The sequence below is a fragment of the Protomyctophum parallelum genome, assembly GCF_964188405.1.
Source record: "Protomyctophum parallelum genome assembly, chromosome: 8".
In the NCBI taxonomy this organism is placed as follows: domain Eukaryota; kingdom Metazoa; phylum Chordata; class Actinopteri; order Myctophiformes; family Myctophidae; genus Protomyctophum; species Protomyctophum parallelum.
Window position 1 is genome coordinate 16,258,065 of NC_139703.1, and position 19,678 is coordinate 16,277,742.

The following is a 19,678-nucleotide window of genomic DNA, read 5'->3' on the forward strand; positions in this document are numbered from 1 at the left end:
GACAGAGAGAGAGAGAGAGAGAGAGAGAGAGAGAGAGAGAGAGGAAACTGAGAGAGAGACTGACAGAGAGAGAGAGAGAGAGAGAGAGAGAGAGAGAGAGAGAGAGAGAGAGAGAGAGAGAGAGAGAGAGAGAGAGGTTGACACACACACACACACACACACACACACACACACACACACACACACACACACACACACACACACACACACACACACACACACACAGTCACACACAGAGAGAGAGGGGGGAACTGAGAGAGAGAGAGAGAGAGAGAGAGAGAGGCTGACACACACAGTCACAGAGAGAGAGAGAGAGAGCTCAGTCAGTATAGCTTCACTCCTCTAGACTCTGTCTCCGGAGCTCCTTGTTGTCGCTCTGAGTCTGAACTGAACTCTCAACAACATAAGGGCATTTTTATTATTTTTTATTAGTAGTAATATGGCCGTTTTCATGCATTGTTTCAGCGCGAGCATGCCTGTGTGCTCGAGCATGTGGAATAATAACAACACAAGCCAGCAGTGAAACAACAACAATTCCTAAAGAAAGAAGAAAGAAAGAAAACTGGAGGTTTAATCAAATATCGTCAGATTTAGGTCTAATAAAGACTTAAAGTATGTTCCCGGTGCAGTGTGTTGTTGTGTGCGTGCTGCTGTGCGCGTTGTGTGGATCTACAGCTCAGCTGTTTCACGGTGAGTTTAATTTATACATTCAATTACATTGAATTCAGCTGCGCGGCGTTTGCAACTCGTCGTATTGTGTGTGTGTGTGCATGTGTGTGTGTGTGTGTGTGTGTGTGTGTGTGTGTGTGTCAACTTCACTGCGTGGGGTTCAAATTGGTTAAACGCCGTGCGCGTGACACTTATAGTGTCATATCATCGTGATTCCACTGGCCATGTGTGTGTGTGTGTGTGTGTTTGTTGGAGTTATATATATTGTGAGTGAGCACTGCTTCACAGCAGGACAGTCAGTGTCGCTGGCCGAAAAAGAGCTGATTAGCAAGCTCATGCTGCTGTCTCTGTCTATCTCTCTCTCTCTCGTGTGTGTGTGTGTGTGTGTGTGTGTGTGCTTGCGTGCGTGCGAGAGACAGACAGAGTTTACCGGTATTCGTGTCTCTTCTCATTCTTTTTTTACATAGCTAGCCTAGCTATCAATGAATGCCTGAATGAATTAAGGAACAGGTGCATGTCTTGTGCACTTTCTTGTTACAATTGTAGACACATGCACGCACGCACGCACTTACGCATGCATGCACACACACACACACACACACACACACACACACACACACACACACACACACACACACACACACACACACACACACACACACACACACACACACACACACACATTACCCTACTTGTGAGATATGTCTGTCTGTATGTTTTTCTCTCTCTCTCTCTCTCTCTCTCTCTCTCTCTGGGGTCATTGTTGTAGCCTACAGTACAGTACATGCTCATAATTCATTGTGAGATGCTAGATTGTGGTAGATTGCCTATTATTGTCTGTCTGTGCACAATTGCAGCATGCAACTATGTCCAAATCTGACGTCTTAACCATAAAACAACCACATGTGTGTCTTGTGAGGAAGAGGGAAAGTCGCCCTCTCGACCGGACCATCTAACACCATCAGAATGTTTTTAAATCAAAATGTGGTACTTTTTAATTTTGGTGTCAAGCCTTGAGCCCTCAGCGTGTTAAAGGTATCGCAAGACGTGCGGTCCCGCTAGGACACAGAACAAAGTCTCGCCCATGATTTGAGACAAAGCCCTCATATCGTCTCAACGCTGTGGACTGCATGCAGCAGGCACGTGCACACATAGACATCAAAGGGGGCTTCAGCCCCTGCCCTTTTACCCGTCTGTAAAACAACGGCCCTTTCCAGACCACGGATGCAGCATTTACTACATGGTGAAAGAAATGCAAAATGCCACTCCTTTCTATGCCATCCCGGAAGGCAGCATTCAGAAGAATTTTTGCGTTGAACAAATTAGGTTAGAAATCCATGTCGTTACAACCGCATCTCCACTATAGCTAAAGAGTGCTGGGTTGCGCCCCGAAAATAGCTACAAGCTTGTAGATCTGCTATTTTCGCTATTTTTGTCCAAAAGTGCCGTCTTGCGGGATTTCAGCCCCTGCCTCTCTAACACTCTCTACACGTCCCCGGCATGCAGAGATGCTGATTATTTTTTATTTTTTTGCACATGCGCGTGTGATGTTGGTAACATTAGGAGCTGCCAAACGTCGAGCAAAACAACAATTCTTCTACGTTCTATAAATGTGTAGACTTAAATTATGGTAAACATCTGCATCAATTAACGTCAAATTAAACCACACACGCACGCACGCACACACACACACACACACACACACACACACACACACACACACACACACACACACACAGAGAGAGCTCCTTATAAGCTTGTGATCAATGAGCGATCAACAGATGCATGCTGATCAGTCGTGTCCAGTAAATACAGCTCAGGTCAGCCTTGTATTGATTGAACCACTTAAACACTGTATGGCGTAGATGTGGAGTCCCACAGGGCCATATACCAGGTAGTCCCACAGGGCCATATACCAGGTAGTCCCACAGGGCCATATACCAGGTAGCGTGTAGCCTACACTGGATCTTTCTCAACAAATAGCAGATCTACAAGCTCGACTATCTTTTGACCAATGGTTGCCATGAGAATAAGGACGACTATTTTGATGTCAGAAGTTGAACAATAGGACATTCTGGACAAGAGACCGCGTTGTCACGTCTACTTATTTTAAGACGAGACAGCGTTGTCACGTCTACTTATTTTAAGCGACTTTGGCTTATCTTTTTTTTCTTCTTTTTTTCCTGTTGAGTCGCATGTAAATAATAGGTTGTGTTTTTGGGGGGTTTTCTGCCTATTTGGGCTTTCTTCCTGATGTTGTTTGAGACATTTTCAAAATGAATATGTATAGATGCCGGTATGCATGTGACGTCGTCATACGCAGAACTAATGCGGTAATGCCTACTGAGTGGCAAAAAAAACTTTGACAGTCCAAAACAGAAAAGTCCTAAACAGCTTTTTAGTGACGACGGTTATGTACAAACACTGCTTTATATATAATCACAAGCAAGGGATACGTAATGAGAAGCAGGTCATTTTTGAGAAATAAACCCAGATACTGTATATTGGCCCTGAGGAGGTTTTATGTCTCCCCGTTGGTTATCCCGTGCTGATTGCACGGCTACTTAATACGTTGATTAATACATATGGACCCAAAGGTGACAACACAACGTAAGGATTTCATTGCTCACGGTAATTAACGTGTTCCGTGAATTAATGACAGGTGCGTCCAGTGCAACGCGGTCGCCTCGGAAAACAACCGGACGTAGTGACGTATTTTCAACATGCAACCAAGTGTAAAATGACTCATACTGGATCTCTATTTATTAGTATTTGTCAGTGAAAAAAGTCGACAAACATTATTTTTTCGTCGTAGTCGAAAGAAATCAACACTGGTGAGGAGCAGTTGTATGAGGATTGAAGGTTGAAAGTGTGTGAAGTGCTCCTCAACCCAGCACTTTCTGCAGTACTTGCCCTGGCCTCAACCTCCTACAGGCGTATGCACAGGTTTATGTAGACATAGCACTCTATAGTGTATACACATACCGGTAGTTTCCTTAGATCGATATTCCACTGTTAGGTTCTTAAGCTTACATAGGATTCATGATGACTTTTTGATGTTTTGATGTATTACGTTTATGTATTATGTTTCTTTGTTCTTCCTTATTGTAAATCGCTCTCGATTAAGAGCGTCTGCTAAATGCCTAAATTGTAAATTGTGTCGATAATATAGAATCAATGTTCGGTTAGGTTACTGTATTGTCTATTTCTCACCTCGGATGTTTTCAAAAAGCATTCCTGAGAGCAACGTTTAGCTGTAAATGGCATTGTGTGTTTCTTTACACATGACTGCCATATTGGATACAGATAGAAGCCAGGTGCTCTGATACTTTGATGAGACATGTATTGAGGTCAGAGGTCATTATTGAAAAATTACAGACCGATGAACTCAGTGATTGACCAATCGGAAGGGGAGTCTGTCTGTCTGACTGACTGACTCCTTTTCTTTCTCGGTATCTATCTCTCTGTCTGTCTGTCTGTCTGTCTGTCTGTCTGTCTGACTGACTGACTCCATTTCTTTCTCGGTATCTCTCTCTGTCTGTCTGTCTCTCTGTCTGTCTCTCTCTTTCTCTCTTTCTCTCTCTCTCTGGGCGTTCATTCAGTTTCATGTTAGTATTCATGGCCAGTAAGACGGGAGAAAAGGCTACTTTGAAGAGAAGACTGTGTCCACACACTCTCTCTCTCTCTCTCTCTCTCTCTCACTCTCTCACACACACACGCACACATTGAGATGTGTTTTTATTGACATGGACACGTCCGTGAGTTGGATTGTCGCCTATAGTAATTGCAAAATTATATTTGTCCATAACCGTCATAGTTTCCATGTGAAAACATGCAAGCGGTTCTCCATGTTCTTCTCATTCCAAGGATAACCTTTATCTCTGACAACGTACTGCCCACAGACCACTAATGAGACTCAGAGAGGACGGAGACCATGATGTCACTCGTAGACACGTCTCTGTGTCTCATCAGTGCCTGCAGAGAGAGAGACTCCTGTTGGCTCTGGCATCGTCTCGCGTAGCCAGACAACTATTCCACAATTTCTGAATGCTATATAGCAGTGGTTCCCAAACCTTTTCATGTCAAGGACCCCCAAATTGACACTAATTATCCCATGGACCCCCATTAGAAAATATACGCCAGGGAGCCCCATAAGAGAAGCTTCATACGGCTCTAGCAGTGACTCTCAACCATTTTAATTTCAAGGACCCCCAGTTTGACATGCATATTAGTCTACCTATCCCCATTTAATGGCCTTTCTATCTCTGGGACCCCAATTTATATTGTAAAATCAATGTTAATTTAACTCTGAGAGTGTACAAGTGGAACCAAATGGACCCATTAGGGTCCATTTGGTTCCATTTGTACACTCTGAGTTACAGACCCATAAGGGTCCATTTGGTTCCTAACTATCATTTAGCTGGGGACCCCCTGGAACACTGCTATATAGAGTCTGGAACTACGCCTCCCGAAATCCTAGCAAGGAAGCTGCCATTTCCGTTCACGGAAAAATATTTTAAAATATCTTTAAAGCTTATTTATTTTTTCATTTCCATTTCTGCTAAGCAGCAAGCTATATAATGCTTAAATGATTTCAATTTATATTAGGATACATTTGCGTGACCGTAAAGACGAAACGGAAGTGGGGAGGAGGCTTCACCTCCCGCTTTATATTGTAGGCTACTCATGATAGAGCTTCCGTTGCTCCAGACCAGTGTTGTTTTTGGCAGCAGATTTTGATTTTAGTTTTAGTCATAGTCTCTTGAATAGTTTTCATTTAGTTTTTGTCACATTTTAGTCACCTGCAATGTTTTAGTGTTTAGTCTAGTTTTAGTTGAGTGAGATTTTAGTCGACTAAATCTACAGGTGATTTAGTCAAACAATATGTATTTTGGCAGGCCTTGATGCTGTCGTAATGACTGTTTTTACACTTGCTGAAAATAGCAGATCTACAAGCCCACAACGTGTCGCAGCGTTCCAGACTGTATGATGGCAGCTTTTGTAAATTGCGAGAGGTCTGGCAATGTGAGACTAGCTCTGGCATGAAGAGAAAGGACGCCTGGAGGAGAGGGCCAGTGATTTAGGCCAATCACGACTGACCCGCCAGCTGGACAGTGTTGTGGTTGAGGGTCTAAAAACACTCTAAGAAGGTTGTTGGAGACCACCTGATGACCTCTCCTCCAGGCCAATCCATTAGAATGGGTACATTTCACATGAAAGCAGATAAAGCATTAGGCCTACACTTGTTTACAACAGAGTCCACCCTTTTCTTTTTTTTTTTTTTTTAAGATATTTTTTTGCGGCTTACGCCTTTTATTGATTTTTGAAGGGACAGACAGTAGGCTGACAGGAAACGGGAGAGAGATGGGGGGATGACATGCAGTAAAGGCCGTGTCGGGTCCGGGAGTCGAACCCGCGGCACACTGCGACTGGATTACCAGTCCGGTGCCCAGACCGTTACGCTACGGCCTGGGCCACCCTTTTCAATTAAGCAGAAATAGGCCTGCATAGCCAACCAGTGAGACACGGAGTGAGTAGACAGAAATGGTGTCATCCTATAATGATCATTCGTGAGGAGCAGGTGTTGATTTTGACAGCAAATTTAGATTTTAGTCTTTTGAATAAAAATAGGGGTTTAGGGGTGTTTAGTCGTCTAAATGTCAAATCTACAGTTGTTTTTTGTCGACAAAAATTAATTTTTTGTGGGCCTTGATGGCAGATCTTTACGCTTGCTGCAAATATCCGATCTACAAGCTTGTAGATCGGCTATTTTCAGCATGCAAACCATGTGTAAAAATGACTTATACTGGATCTCTTGTCCACTAGTCCCTCCCTAACATTTTAGTGTTAGGGTTATCCTCATACATTTTGTGCTCCTCATCCCATTCAGGATGGGAACCCCTTTTGGTGTTTTAAGCATTGTTATACTTTAGCTATTGAAAGATAGCAGATCTACAAGCTACGAGCTTGTAGATCTGCTTTTTTTTTAAGCGTGAAAATGTGGTGCATATCTTTGAATATTATATTCTTTCAGAGCGAACGTTTTGAACTCAAATCTTTGCTTCTGGGGAGGTGGGGGGGGGGGGGGGGGGGGTTCCTGGAACAACATATTTTCACTGGGGGTCGGCGGCCAAATACAGATAATTCTGGGGATCCTTGACATGAAATAGTTTGAGAACCACTGATATAGAAACAGAGGTTATTTCAGAAAACCGTCATGATTTAGAAGACATTTGTAGAATCTGGTCTCAGTCCTAAATGGGATAAGGACTTTGACTCCACTACATTTCTACATTTCTAGGAAGGGAGCTAAGTGCATTCCAAATTAACAGCTTAAGCCCTGTTATATTATCATCGGTAACACATGTTTCAAATATAGTGAAAAGCACACAACACGAATGCTGTGCAACACATACTTTTATTTCTTTATTTTTTATTTTTTTAGATGGAGAATGGTAGATGTCAGGAAGTTAAGGTTTCCCTCCATAGGGGGCAGTGTTGCAGCATGAAATCACAGCCAGAGCACAGTATGGACACACACACACACACACACACACACAGAGTAATATCTATTTGCCAGGAAACGGCATTTGAGATGTTGAAAGTTGAGACCATTTTTACGCTGATAGACCTTCAATGGCTCACTTAATCAGTGTTTATGTATGTGTGTGTGTGTGTGCGTGCTTGCATGCATGCTGATAGGCTGTCATGAGCATAAATTAATCTTGATTTCAATTCACCTGTTTAATTTCCATCGCTCGCGTTCCTCCACACACCTGATTGTAATTACAGCACACTGATATTACTAATATCATGATGTATCTGAAAACACATTACAGTATCTTTTAGAAACAAGCTACGTAGTAACAAACATGCTTTGCACTGCGGCCGTCTCTTTCTCTCTCTCTCTCTCTCTCTCTCTCTCTCTCTCTCTCTACACTAGCCCTCTGGTGCACACAGCTGCCGTGAGTGAGATTCCAGACATAAACTTCAAAATAGAATGACATTTGTTCACTGACTCAAGCTGCACATTAGAATCTGTGTTCACCGGGAACCCCTTTTGGTGTTTGAAGCATTATGTTATACTTTAGCTATTGAAAAAAATAGCAGATCTACAAGCTCATAACGCCCTATGAGCTTGTAGGTCTGCTATTTTTGAAAAATCGTGAAAATGTGGTCCAAATGTTTGAATATTTGGGTCACATTTTCAGATGGGGGTCACATTTTCAGATGGGGGTCGGCGGCCAATTACATATATATTTTTGGGGGTCCTTGACTTTAGAAGGCATTTGTAGAATCGTCCTCAGATCTAAATAGGTTAATCTTAATAAATGTGGTGTTTGGATCTTGAGCCCAGTGTGAAATCTGACAGCACATACTATAATTATTTTCAATTACTATTTTATTCATAGTCTTTTGAATAATAATTATTACATTTAGTTTATTTGTCATATGTCATGTGTTCGTTTTAGTCTATAGTTTTAGTTGACTAAATATCACCCGATTTCAGTCGACTACATCTACCGACTGGAAAGAATTTCGACTGTGCTTTGATACGTCGATTTATACTTAGCCGTGTGCCAAGAATAAGCTGATCTACAAAATAATGGACCTTGAAAGGAAAGGGGTTGAAAACCAGTGCTCTAAACTGACACCACTGTGGCGGCTCATCCTAGTCCTATCTGAACAGGGATGAGCAGAGAGTGTTAGAGGGGCAGGGGCTGAAATCCCATATAAAGAGGGCACTTTTGAACAAAACTTGCGAAGATAGCAGCGCGACACGTTGAGAGCTTGTAGATCTGCTTGCTGCCTTCCAACATGGCATGGAAAAGAAAGGAGTGGCATTTGCATTTCTTTCACCGTAGTATATGTGGTCTGGAAAGGGCAGTTGTTTTACAGACGGGTAAAAGGGCGGGGGCTGAAGCCCCCTTCGATGTCTATGTGTGCACGTCCCTGCCTCTGAATAACAGTCCTTTCCTTCAGTGTTTGTAGATCGGCTATTTTCCGATTGTGACTTCAGACTCGGATTCCTTCATTAGCCTGCATTGTGTAACACACATAGGAATTTGTTTTGGCATTTGCGTGTGCACATTCCACGACACCCACGCGCAACCAAGCATAAAAGTACTTGTCTTAGTCATATACTGGATTTCTTCTTCTCTAGTCATCATCATCAATTGTCAATTGTTTCAATTTGTTGACGAAATTGTCAATATGTTTTGTCATACTTATAGTCATAGCTTCGTTTTTATTTAGTGTCTGTGAAAAAAAGGCAGTTGAACAACATTTTTCAGCCAGTAGGATACAACAGTACGTCCTTACAGTGGCGTCTCCTCACTGGTCACTATGATACAACAGTATGTCCTCCCGGCGGGGGCTCCTCGCAGGCAGCTGAACCAGTAGGATACAACAGTAAGTCCTCCCGGCGGGGGCTCCTCACAGGCAGCTGAGCCAGTAGGATACAACAGTAAGTCCTCCCGGTGGGGGCTCCTCGCAGGCAGCTGAACCAGTAGGATACAACAGTAAGTCCTCCCGGTGGGGGCTCCTCACAGGCAGCTGAGCCAGTAGGATACAACAGTAAGTCCTCCCGGTGGGGGCTCCTCACAGGCAGCTGAGCCAGTAGGATACAACAGTAAGTCCTCCCGGTGGGGGCTCCTCACAGCAGGCAGCTGAGCCAGTAGGATACAACAGTAAGTCCTCCCGGTGGGGGCTCCTCACAGCAGGCAGCTGAGCCAGTAGGATACAACAGTAAGTCCTCCCGGTGGGGGCTCCTCACCGGCAGCTGAGCCAGTAGGATACAACAGTATGTCCTCCCGGTGGGGGCTCCACACAGGTAGCTGAGCCAGTAGGATACAACAGTACGTTATACATATGGAACCAATGAAAAGTATTAACAAGACGCTTGTGGCAAAAACAATAGATGTGATCCATTGGAACGCTGGTTGGTTCCAATGTAGTGAGCCTCACTGAGCTCTAATTGTGAAACTGCTGGTGCGCTCTGCTACCAGGTGTGTGTGTGTGTGTGTGTGTGTGTGTGTGTGTGTGTGTGTGTGTGTGGAGAATAATTTACAATTTGTATTCAGTTAATTGGATTTCTCTGACCGGAAAGAGAGAAGGGGCAGGGGTGTGTGTGTGTGTTTGCGCGAGTGTTTGTGCAGGGTCACCTCACTGTCTTTCCATCTCCTTGTCCTCTCTCTCTCTCTCTCTCTCTCTCTCTCTCTCTCTCTCTCTCGGTCACGAGAAGCATGGACGTGTGTTTTCATTCATTATAATGACAATATCAGTCACCAGAAGCAGGGACGTGTGTGGGCTCGCTTCAAGCCAAAAAAAAAAGGAATAGTATAATAAGTACAAATTCAGTTTGACTTGGTATCTCTGTGTGTGTGTTCTGTGTGGGAGTAGACTTGAAAACCCATATTTCAGGGCTGACTACTAGTGTAGAAGCAGACCTAAATAAGATATTTTGCCTGTCGCACATTTGAACTCATATTCTCAATTCCTATACCAATTATTGATCAACTCCAAAACAAACCTCTTTATGATGGATTCCTGTTCTGTTCTTTGGCTATATAGAAGTGTATATTTGTACGTCTCTAAATGTTTTGATGATTTGAACAAGGTGGACCCTCTTGTAAACAAGTGTAATGCTTTATGGTATCGTCCACTCACAGTTAACAGTTTTTGTATTGAGTTGTGCTTGAAATGTACTGTAATTCTGCAAACTGTTAATAAATACTCCAATCAATCAATCAATCAATCAATCAATCAAAGCTAGGCAAAAATGGTATGTGTCTTTTGTTTTGGTACGAGACTCCGGTGTTGCCAGATTCTGTGAGTGAAAGAAGCGGCCAGGTCCATGTAAACAAGCACCAAAATCAGCAACCAGTTTCACCACTTGGGTGCTATTTTCAAATAAATATCTTGAAAGCAAGCCCGAATAAGTAAGTGCACTTCAGAAACAAACACTTTTTTAATCTGCTCTAAGGCTGTTGCCGAAATGCGTAACCGTTCTCAAAATATGAGAAATTGCATCTGTCTTGCATATTTTATTCCGGAGTGCCGCTTTTTCCACTTTGGTGGTTTATGAGATATGTTGGAAACAGTATTGGAATTGGGAAGAAAGTCTCCTTTAGGCAACATAAATGGCTTATTGGGTCAGATAGATCTATATTTGAGAGCGGCTGAATTATATATTTTTTATTTAGAATAAAAATGCTTCATGCTCGTGCCAATTTCTTTGGGTTTGTTTGTTTGTTTGTTTATTTTTTTGGAAGCAGCCTTTTGGGAGTTTTTGGGGACCTGTCTCTGATGTCTTGGTACAGTGGACAGGTGGTCAGTACATGTCTCTGATGTCTTGGTACAGTGACCAGGTGGTCAGTATGTGTCTCTGATGTCTTGGTACAGTGACCAGGTGGTCAGTATGTGTCTCTGATGTCTTGGTACAGTGGGCAGGTGGTCAGTACATTATGTGTCTCTAATGTCTTGGTACAGTGGTCAGTATGTGTCTCTGATGTCTTGGTACAGTGGGCAGGTGGTCAGTACATTATGTGTCTCTAATGTCTTGGTACAGTGGTCAGTATGTGTCTCTGATGTCTTGGTACCGTGGTCAGTATGTGTCTCTGATGTCTTGGTACCGTGGTCAGTATGTGTCTCTGATGTCTTGGTACCGTGGTCAGTATGTGTCTCTGATGTCTTGGTACAGTGACCAGGTGGTCAGTGTGTGTCTCTGATGTCTTGGTACAGTGACCAGGTGGTCAGTGTGTGTCTCTGATGTCTTGGTACAGTGACCAGGTGGTCAGTGTGTCTCTGATGTCTTGGTACAGTGACCAGGTGGTCAGTGTGTGTCTCTGATGTCTTGGTACAGTGACCAGGTGGTCAGTGTGTGTCTCTGATGTCTTGGTACAGTGACCAGGTGGTCAGTGTGTGTCTCTGATGTCTTGGTACAGTGACCAGGTGGTCAGTGTGTGTCTCTGATGTCTTGGTACAGTGACCAGGTGGTCAGTGTGTGTCTCTGATGTCTTGGTACAGTGACCAGGTGGTCAGTGTGTGTCTCTGATGTCTTGGTACAGTGGGTAAGTATAGTTAGAACATGCTCAGTTTCTACTACGTTAATGTGCACTGGATTCACTGTCTGTCTTCTCTTGGGAGCCAGGTCTGCCTGTGTGGCGGCGCTTTTATCGTCCGTGAGCCTGCTCTCTCTCTCACTCTCTTTCTCGTTCTCTCTCTCTCTCTCTCTCTCTCTCTCTCAGGCTTTGATCGAATTAAATGACTCACTTTCACCACTTATAAAACCCTCTGCATGATGAGGTTTGTGTGTGTGTGTGTGTGTGTGTGTGTGTGTGTGTGCAGTGCGTTTGCGCGCGTGTGTGTGTGCGTGCGTTCCACGCGTCCTCAGGATTATATAGGAACATGTTTTGAGGAAGAGATTTAGGGTTGAGGTTAATGGAGAGGAGAGGAGAGGGAAAGAAAGAGAGACAGAGGACAGACTGTCTTCTCTTCCGTCTATCACCTTGTCTGTCTGTCTGTCTGTCTGTCTTTTTCTCTCTCTCTCTCTCTCTCACACACACACACACACACACACACACACACACTCATTAGCGGTGTGTGAAGGAGACAGACTGAGGATGAATAGATGAGAGGAGAGGTTGAACAGAGGAGAAGAACAGAGGTCAAGATGAATAGAAAACTCCCTTTAAGTCCATTATTTACGGGCCGCGTGCGTGCCTGCGTGCGTGCGTCTGTGTGTGTGTGTGTGTGTACCATTTAGCATGCTGCCGTGCACTTCCTCATGGCCTGCAGAGGTTGATGACGTCAGACCAATTCTCTGTATCGCACAATCACATCGTTTAAATCTTTTCCCTCCATTTTGTCGACTAAAACTATGACGAAAAAGGTTTGACGGAAACTAAAAATAATAAAAAACGAAACTTTGCCGACTAAAACTATGACTAAATATGGTGACAATAATTCGTCCAACAAATCAAAACTATAGACTAAAATGTTTGGGATCAGGGCCTATAGGGGAGAAGAGTAACCAAGAATGTATTTTATTCTTGGTTGAGTGTCACGGTCCGCGAAAACAGCCAATCTACAAGCTCACAACGCGGCACACTGCAACATGTTGTGAGCTTGTTGGTGCCAACATACATTTTACATTTTAGTTCTTAAAGCTTCATGAGCAAAGATAATCAACTTAAAAATCTAAAAATAAAAGGTCAAAATGACCTCTCTGAAAAAAAGGGGAAAGAAATAGTAGATCCTATTGGTTCGCCGATCTGAGTGCCCGCCCCTCCTCCCCTCTGTGTGTGAAGGGAGTTCATGTAAACTTATCGAAAAGCCTCATGTTCAGATACTTACTGCTGGCTAATTAAAACAACACAGCTGATTAATGAGGCTTAACAAGGTTTTAGTGAAATCAATCCATAGTTAATATGATATGAGACAGACCGACAGACAGACAGACAGACAGCTGGGCAGAAACATTGTATCTCCATATTTTACTTTTTAAAATACCGGTAATTAAATACAGTTTTTAAAACTATTTAATTTATTCATATGAACTAGATTTGAAATTAAGTTGTATTTAAACATTATTGTATTTGGGACTAATTTAATGAAATAAAGGTTTATTTATGAACCATAATTTTATGTAATTTAATTAAATAAAGCTTTATAAACTACATTTTTAAATAAAGTTGTATACATTTTATTTAAGAATTAAGTGATGTACAAACCTTATTTCATATAATTTCAATTCAAATTTTATAAACTAAATTTAAATAATTAAATACAAATGTATAAACTATTACATTTAATTTAATTAAATAAAGCTTTATACATCATATTTATTTTTGTATTCAGCATCAAATGCCAGGATTGGATTATTAACCCCAGGGTCACGCAGGCAGACGGTATGCTAATGATATGCAAATGAACCTTCCTCTATTGTTCTGCCCTAACGAGGCACAGGGCTAACGAGCTGATGGGATAACGAGCACAGTGGAGTTAATTGAATTGTTGAAGGAGTAAAGCTGTCATTGTTCTCATCTGACAACTGTGTCTGACAACAAGCGTGTGTGTGCGTGTGTGCGTTTGTGCGTGCTTGCATGTTTGACATTTTAATTTAATAAAAAACATAATCCAAAAGAGACATTGAAAAACTCACTTCAAGACAACACAGAGACAGACAATAGACTCACTCCTGCTCGCTACCACTGCTTCACATAAGTATTTATTTCCACTGAAAATCCCATAGGTTTCATCATGCATTGCGTCATACATACTGTGTTCCACAAATAAACAAATCAGCCCCACAATTCTGCCAAATGGGTGACTCTGTTTGTGGAGCGGCAGTGGGTCAGGGGTAGAGTTTAGAGTTTTAGAGTTTTATTCGGATTAGCTGGTGCATAGCAGCAGCTAATCTTCCTGGGGTCCACACAGAACATAAAAACATGACATTCGACATGAATGACATTACAGGACATACATTACAGGACGTATACAGGATATATAAATAAAATAAAATAAAATTGAAAATATTATCCTAATCATGATCATGACTGGTGTGTGTGTGTGTGTGTGTGTGTGTGTGTGTGTGTGTGTGTGTGTGTGTGTGTGTGTGTGTGTGTGTGTGTGTGTGTGTGTGTGTGTGTGTGTGTGTGTGTGTGTGTGTGTGTGTGTGTGTGTGTGTGTGTGCGCATATGCATGTCCGTGTGCGTTCGAGCGCCCTACAGTTTTTGGGTTTCAAGATGCCTCTTCAATTGTCTCTTGAAACTTGATTTAGTTTTTCCTTTTGTGATTATAGCTGGCAGTTTGTTCCACTCAGCCATGGCTCTATACAGTACTGTGTGCTGCATAGACCCTGGCTTTAGGGACTTGATAGCACCCTCTTGTGGCATGTCTAGTCTCATATTGATGTAATTTAGAGCTGTGTGTAAGTTGATTGTATAAGCAGGTAGGATGTTTCGTTTCATTAATATGTCTCAAGAAAACAAGGAGTGATATTGTCAGCCTCTCTGTCAGCCTCTCTAGCAGCCCAGAGGATGACTTGATTTCTGGTTTCGTCATCATAACGCGACGGCCTCGTCACCAGGTCCGGGACAAATACGTTGTTTCTTTTTAATTATTTTAAAACGGCAAATTAAACGCATTAAACAAATAGCGGGTTTAGCAGGGTTTAGCGTGTTACGCGCGGTGGAACCCTGGATTAAACAATTTAAAGCCCTGAAAGTGTTAACACATTAACACATCATTAACACAATTCTACATTGAAAACCTTTGTTGTTTTGTTTTTTTGCATTTGACGAGGCGGCAATCTTGAAAACTGGCAGCCATCTTACATTTTCAGCTGGATAACGTACTTTTCATAGAAAGTACATCATGGACATCATGTGTGCCAAATTTGGTGCCACCAAGTGAAAGATTCTTATGTAATATTGACTTAATGTGCCCCACCTTTTCGTTTAATTCCCATTGTATCATCATAATATTCAATGATTTTGAATTGCTAAATGCAGAATTGGATTTCTCATACTCAGAAACATACATTTCGATGTATAGGCCATCACAATAGGATTATTCAATCAAACTATAGTTCACACCCTGTTTAAAACCATTTTGAAAGGCGTTCACCAAGTGAACGATCGTTTCAGTAATCTGCTGCACTACATATCCGGATATGAAGAATCAACTGACTAAGAGAAAACGCTATTGTTATACTGCTACTGAATTAGTTACATTTTCGCTAGAAACAGACTGTATCGAGGGACTGACTGTCGCAAACGATACGAGACACCTCCCTGACAAGACAGCTTGTTTATTTTTGGACCACAATGCATGAAATTTTAAGAGGACCCCATGTTATTATCCATAGAGAAATTACTTCCGTGAACCGGGCAGAACCAGGGGATGAACGTCAGGACTTTGGCACTCTATTGGTGTGTGAATGTGGGAAGTGAGGATGCTGACGTTGACTGCTTTACCTCCCGATGTCTGAATGAATGGACCATTGTAAAGTACTTTGCGTAAGCACTTTACTGCGTAGTAAAGCACTATACTACGAATGCAATCCATTATCAGTGTCGTATATATGGTATTGAGTTGCATTTGATAACGGCTGTGTTTGGAAAACATAGCCTAACATCAGTTTATGTTTCATATCCATTATGAGTAACATCTCTGGTTCAATGTGTTTATTTTTTAAACACAATCCTTAGGCTATATGAGACAACCTGGGAGTTTCTGTAGGAACAATACTATAGTTACCCATAGTGCAGATTATTTATTAAAAAAAAAAATCATGACATGACATGATTAGATTTGTTTTAAATCACTTTGTTCATGTAATTAATCCTCACTCATGCTTTATCTCTCTCTCTCTCTATCTCTCTCTCTCTCTGTCTCTGTCTCTGTCTCTGTCTCTCTCTCTCTCTCTCTCTCTCTCTCTCTCTCTCTCTCTCTCTCTTATTATATGAGGAGATCTAAAATCCTCCTATGGGGATTACATAGCCACACATATGTCAATATTGGTTGTGCAGTTTGACCCACCATGGAGATAATGGCTTATAGGGAGCTGAGAAAACGGCATCATGTGAGATTATTATTGTCTTGTGTTTTCAGAGATGGGTGGATGGCCATTATTCTGTCCACCAATGGATTCAAATGAATATAGTGTTCACCACAATGTCCAGGATGTACTGCAGCATGTTGCTTGGATTCATTGTTGTTTACCTGCTATCGTACAGTTTCAAAAGTACACAGTGTTATTTAGATACCCTGTTGTTTATAGAGAAAATGCTAGGTCCATTGTAGGCAATGGGGTGTGTGTGTGTGTGTGTGTGTGTGTGTGTGTGTGTGTGTGTGTGTGTGTGTGTGTGTGTGTGTGTGTGTGTGTGTGTGTGTGTGTGTGTGCGCGCGCGCAGTGTATTGTGTGTGTGTAGTGTATGTGTTTGACAGGTGTTAATTAATTTTTGCATGTAGTTTATAATCTGTCTCCTGTCTCTCACCTGCGTGCGTGCGTGTGCATCTGTGTGCGTGTGTATGTGCGTCCGTGTGCGTGCGTGTGTGCACGTGCGTGAATGCGTGCATGTGCATCTGTGTGCGTCCGTGAGTGCGTGTATGTGCGTCTGTGTGTGCGTGAGTGCGTGCGTGCGTGTATAGCCAGACGTGACAGAATTGCATGTTGACATTATTACCAAAGATGTGTCATCCATGTTGTTTTACAAAAACTGAATTGAGCAACTTGTCTGAATCAGAAACTGTCTGGAGTGAAACACAGAAGCCCGGATAGACTTTAAAATTGTCCCAAACATGTTAGGAAATAGAATAGACTTTAAAATGGTCCCAAACATGTTAGGAAATAGAATAGACTTTAAAATGGTCCCAAACATGTTAGGAAATAGAATAGACTTTAAAATGGTCCCAAACATGTTAGGAAATAGGCTGTCTGTTTAATGCTACAATGAATCCTATAAAGCTTAACGTGCGGAAACAAAGTCTGAGTGGAGACGCTACAAATGGCATGTAGTTAGCACGTTAGCACGGATGAATGCTAAGTAGCTAATGACTGTAAAACAGCTGCTCTGTGTGTGTGTGTGTGTGTGTGTGTGTGTGTGTGTGTGTGTGTGTGTGTGACTGTGTGTGTGACTGTGTGTTTGAGGCGTGATAACGCTATGTACACATATGTTCCAACCCTCTGACCTCTCTCTCTCTCTCTCTCTCTTTCTCTCTGTCCAAACCCGCCCTCCCTCCACACACACACACACACAGGCGCGCACACACACACACACACACACACACACACACACACACACACACACACACACACACACACCAACATACTAAATATTCTCTACATAGGCCTATACCTAACTTCATGAAACCACCTGCTGACTATAGCGCTTACCATATGACATTTTGTATGTTTTATATAAAGCAGGCAGTTGTGTGTGCGTGCGTTACACATGTAACAATATGATATTTTACATATGGTACGGTATAAAAATAATACCATAGTTGTACAGATGTCATCGTTCAAATTCCCTCCACCTCCCCGGCCTCCACCCTGTGGCATTTAGTTCCGTAATGGGTGATTCTGTATGTGATTATAATGTGATCTATGGATTGTATACTATTATGTGATATCATGTGTCATGTTATGGATTTAATGTGGTACAGTATATGGCATTCAATTGAACGTTGTTGTTGTAATGTCTTCATCTTGTGCTAGCTGCTCTGGGGGATTGTGATCTCAGATTGTGTATGTCACACATGTAATCTGTAATATGAGCAGAGTCACACCGCCAAACTGAAAGCAATATCATTGCAATAAGTAGGGGTTCATGATTATGAAATGACCGATATCTGATCTCCGATTGTTTGCAGGCTCATTATATGAACATAATATCGTAGATTTTTACTTAAGATTTTACATCATATTTGATTTGGCTTTTGTTCTATAGACTAGAGTTACTATAGACACTTTTGATTTATATTGAACTCATAGATGCATTTTTTTATTTTAAATTTGTATTTATTTTTTGCTGGTGAAAACCAATGAAATAATCTGTATTATTTTGAGACCGTTTCGATAACGATTTTGTTTATGTCCGATTATCCTACCGATTATATCGTGCATCCCTAGCAATAAATGGTTAATATAAGATAGCTCGAACCAGTAACTTCTAACCCAACGGTATCAGGTTTGTAAAGTACCGAAAGCTAACCGTAACATTAAAAAAAAAATCCTTCATCCCTAATGCCATTAAGGCACTAAATGATACCATGTCTCGCTAGATGTGCTGTTTTTAATGTATTTGCCACTGTTGTCCTGCATTTGTTGCCATGGAAATAATTGTGTAAGTGTTGTTGCTGCTGTTGTCGCTGTTTGTTTTTTACTGTTGTTGAGAACTTTAGACTGAAGAAAATTTCCACACGTGGACTAAAGCCAGATAGGACCTTTAGGTTGTATGTATAAGGCCAAATGTCCTGTCTCGCCCAGAAGGCAATGCATGGAGTCTCTCGTGAGGAGCATACAGCAAATGCTGCTAGCTCCCTTCTTATACAGTATATGGTTCACTAGATGCGTGTAATGGCGACGATGCCAGCCAACTGAGTACGTATCACCATGACGATGCCAGGCATGTATATCCATGAGGTTTCTACACTAGTCTGATGTCAGTGCTGGATATCACTGTTGTCTCCATACATGGAGCTCTAGGTGAAAGCCTTCATTACAGTTAATCCTGCAGCTGAAATGTATCAATGAAATGAACAGAACGTTGCGATGGAGTCGCCCAGCATGTGCACATAAAATAAATCATTAAATAACGTGAGCAGTTATTTAAAGGACCTATAACATAAAATTCAACTTTTTCCATTTCTTTTGTGTTTTTGGGGCTCCCATATGTGTTTTCTATCCCCACAAATAACCAATTTTGAACAATCAGGCTTTCATATCATACAGGTGCTTTAATGGAAATTGCTCTCAGGAACAGCTCAACTGATTTTGGCCTCATCGTGATGTCACCAATGTCACCCTACTTTGTATAATTCCTCCTCTTCTTTAGTCTTCAGTTCCAAATTTGCATTTCCACTTTGTTTACAATGTCCACCATTGTTGATTTTCCAAGCTAAAATGGAATGGAAACAAGCCTGGTTTTATCTAGCATCAGTATTATAATGACTCAAATATTAAATAATCTGCATATCAGCACCCCCACCACCTCAGGACATTGTGGTACTGCATCTAAAACTGCTTTCAAAGTCCAGAAAGAAATGACAAGGACTAGTTATATCAGAGTGGTGATTGAGGCTCAAACCATTAGAAATAACTTTGAGGGACATAGACAATATGATATTAAATATTAAAAGCAGTTTTAAATTGCATGTTATTTGCGCTTTAACTCTGGGTAAATAAAGGATAAATATATATACAGTGGCTGATTATTATGCCGCAGTATAGAGCGTCGCAGTCCCGCCCCCTCGAGAGACCCGGAAAAGAAATCGCCGT

At 41.9% G+C, this 19,678-nt stretch overlaps 1 protein-coding gene across 1 annotated transcript in view; it reads left to right on the plus strand.

Annotated features, from left to right (window-relative positions):
- Window positions 1–573: 573 nt before the first annotated feature.
- Window positions 574–19,678, plus strand: part of ptprt (protein tyrosine phosphatase receptor type T) — a gene marked incomplete at its 3' end in the record, with an annotated part of 182,030 nt that continues 162,925 nt past the window's right edge. The window contains 1 exon segment of the mRNA XM_083771503.1: window positions 574–690. Coding sequence (XP_083627629.1) covers window positions 615–690 — 76 coding nt within the window. The 5' untranslated portion in view covers window positions 574–614.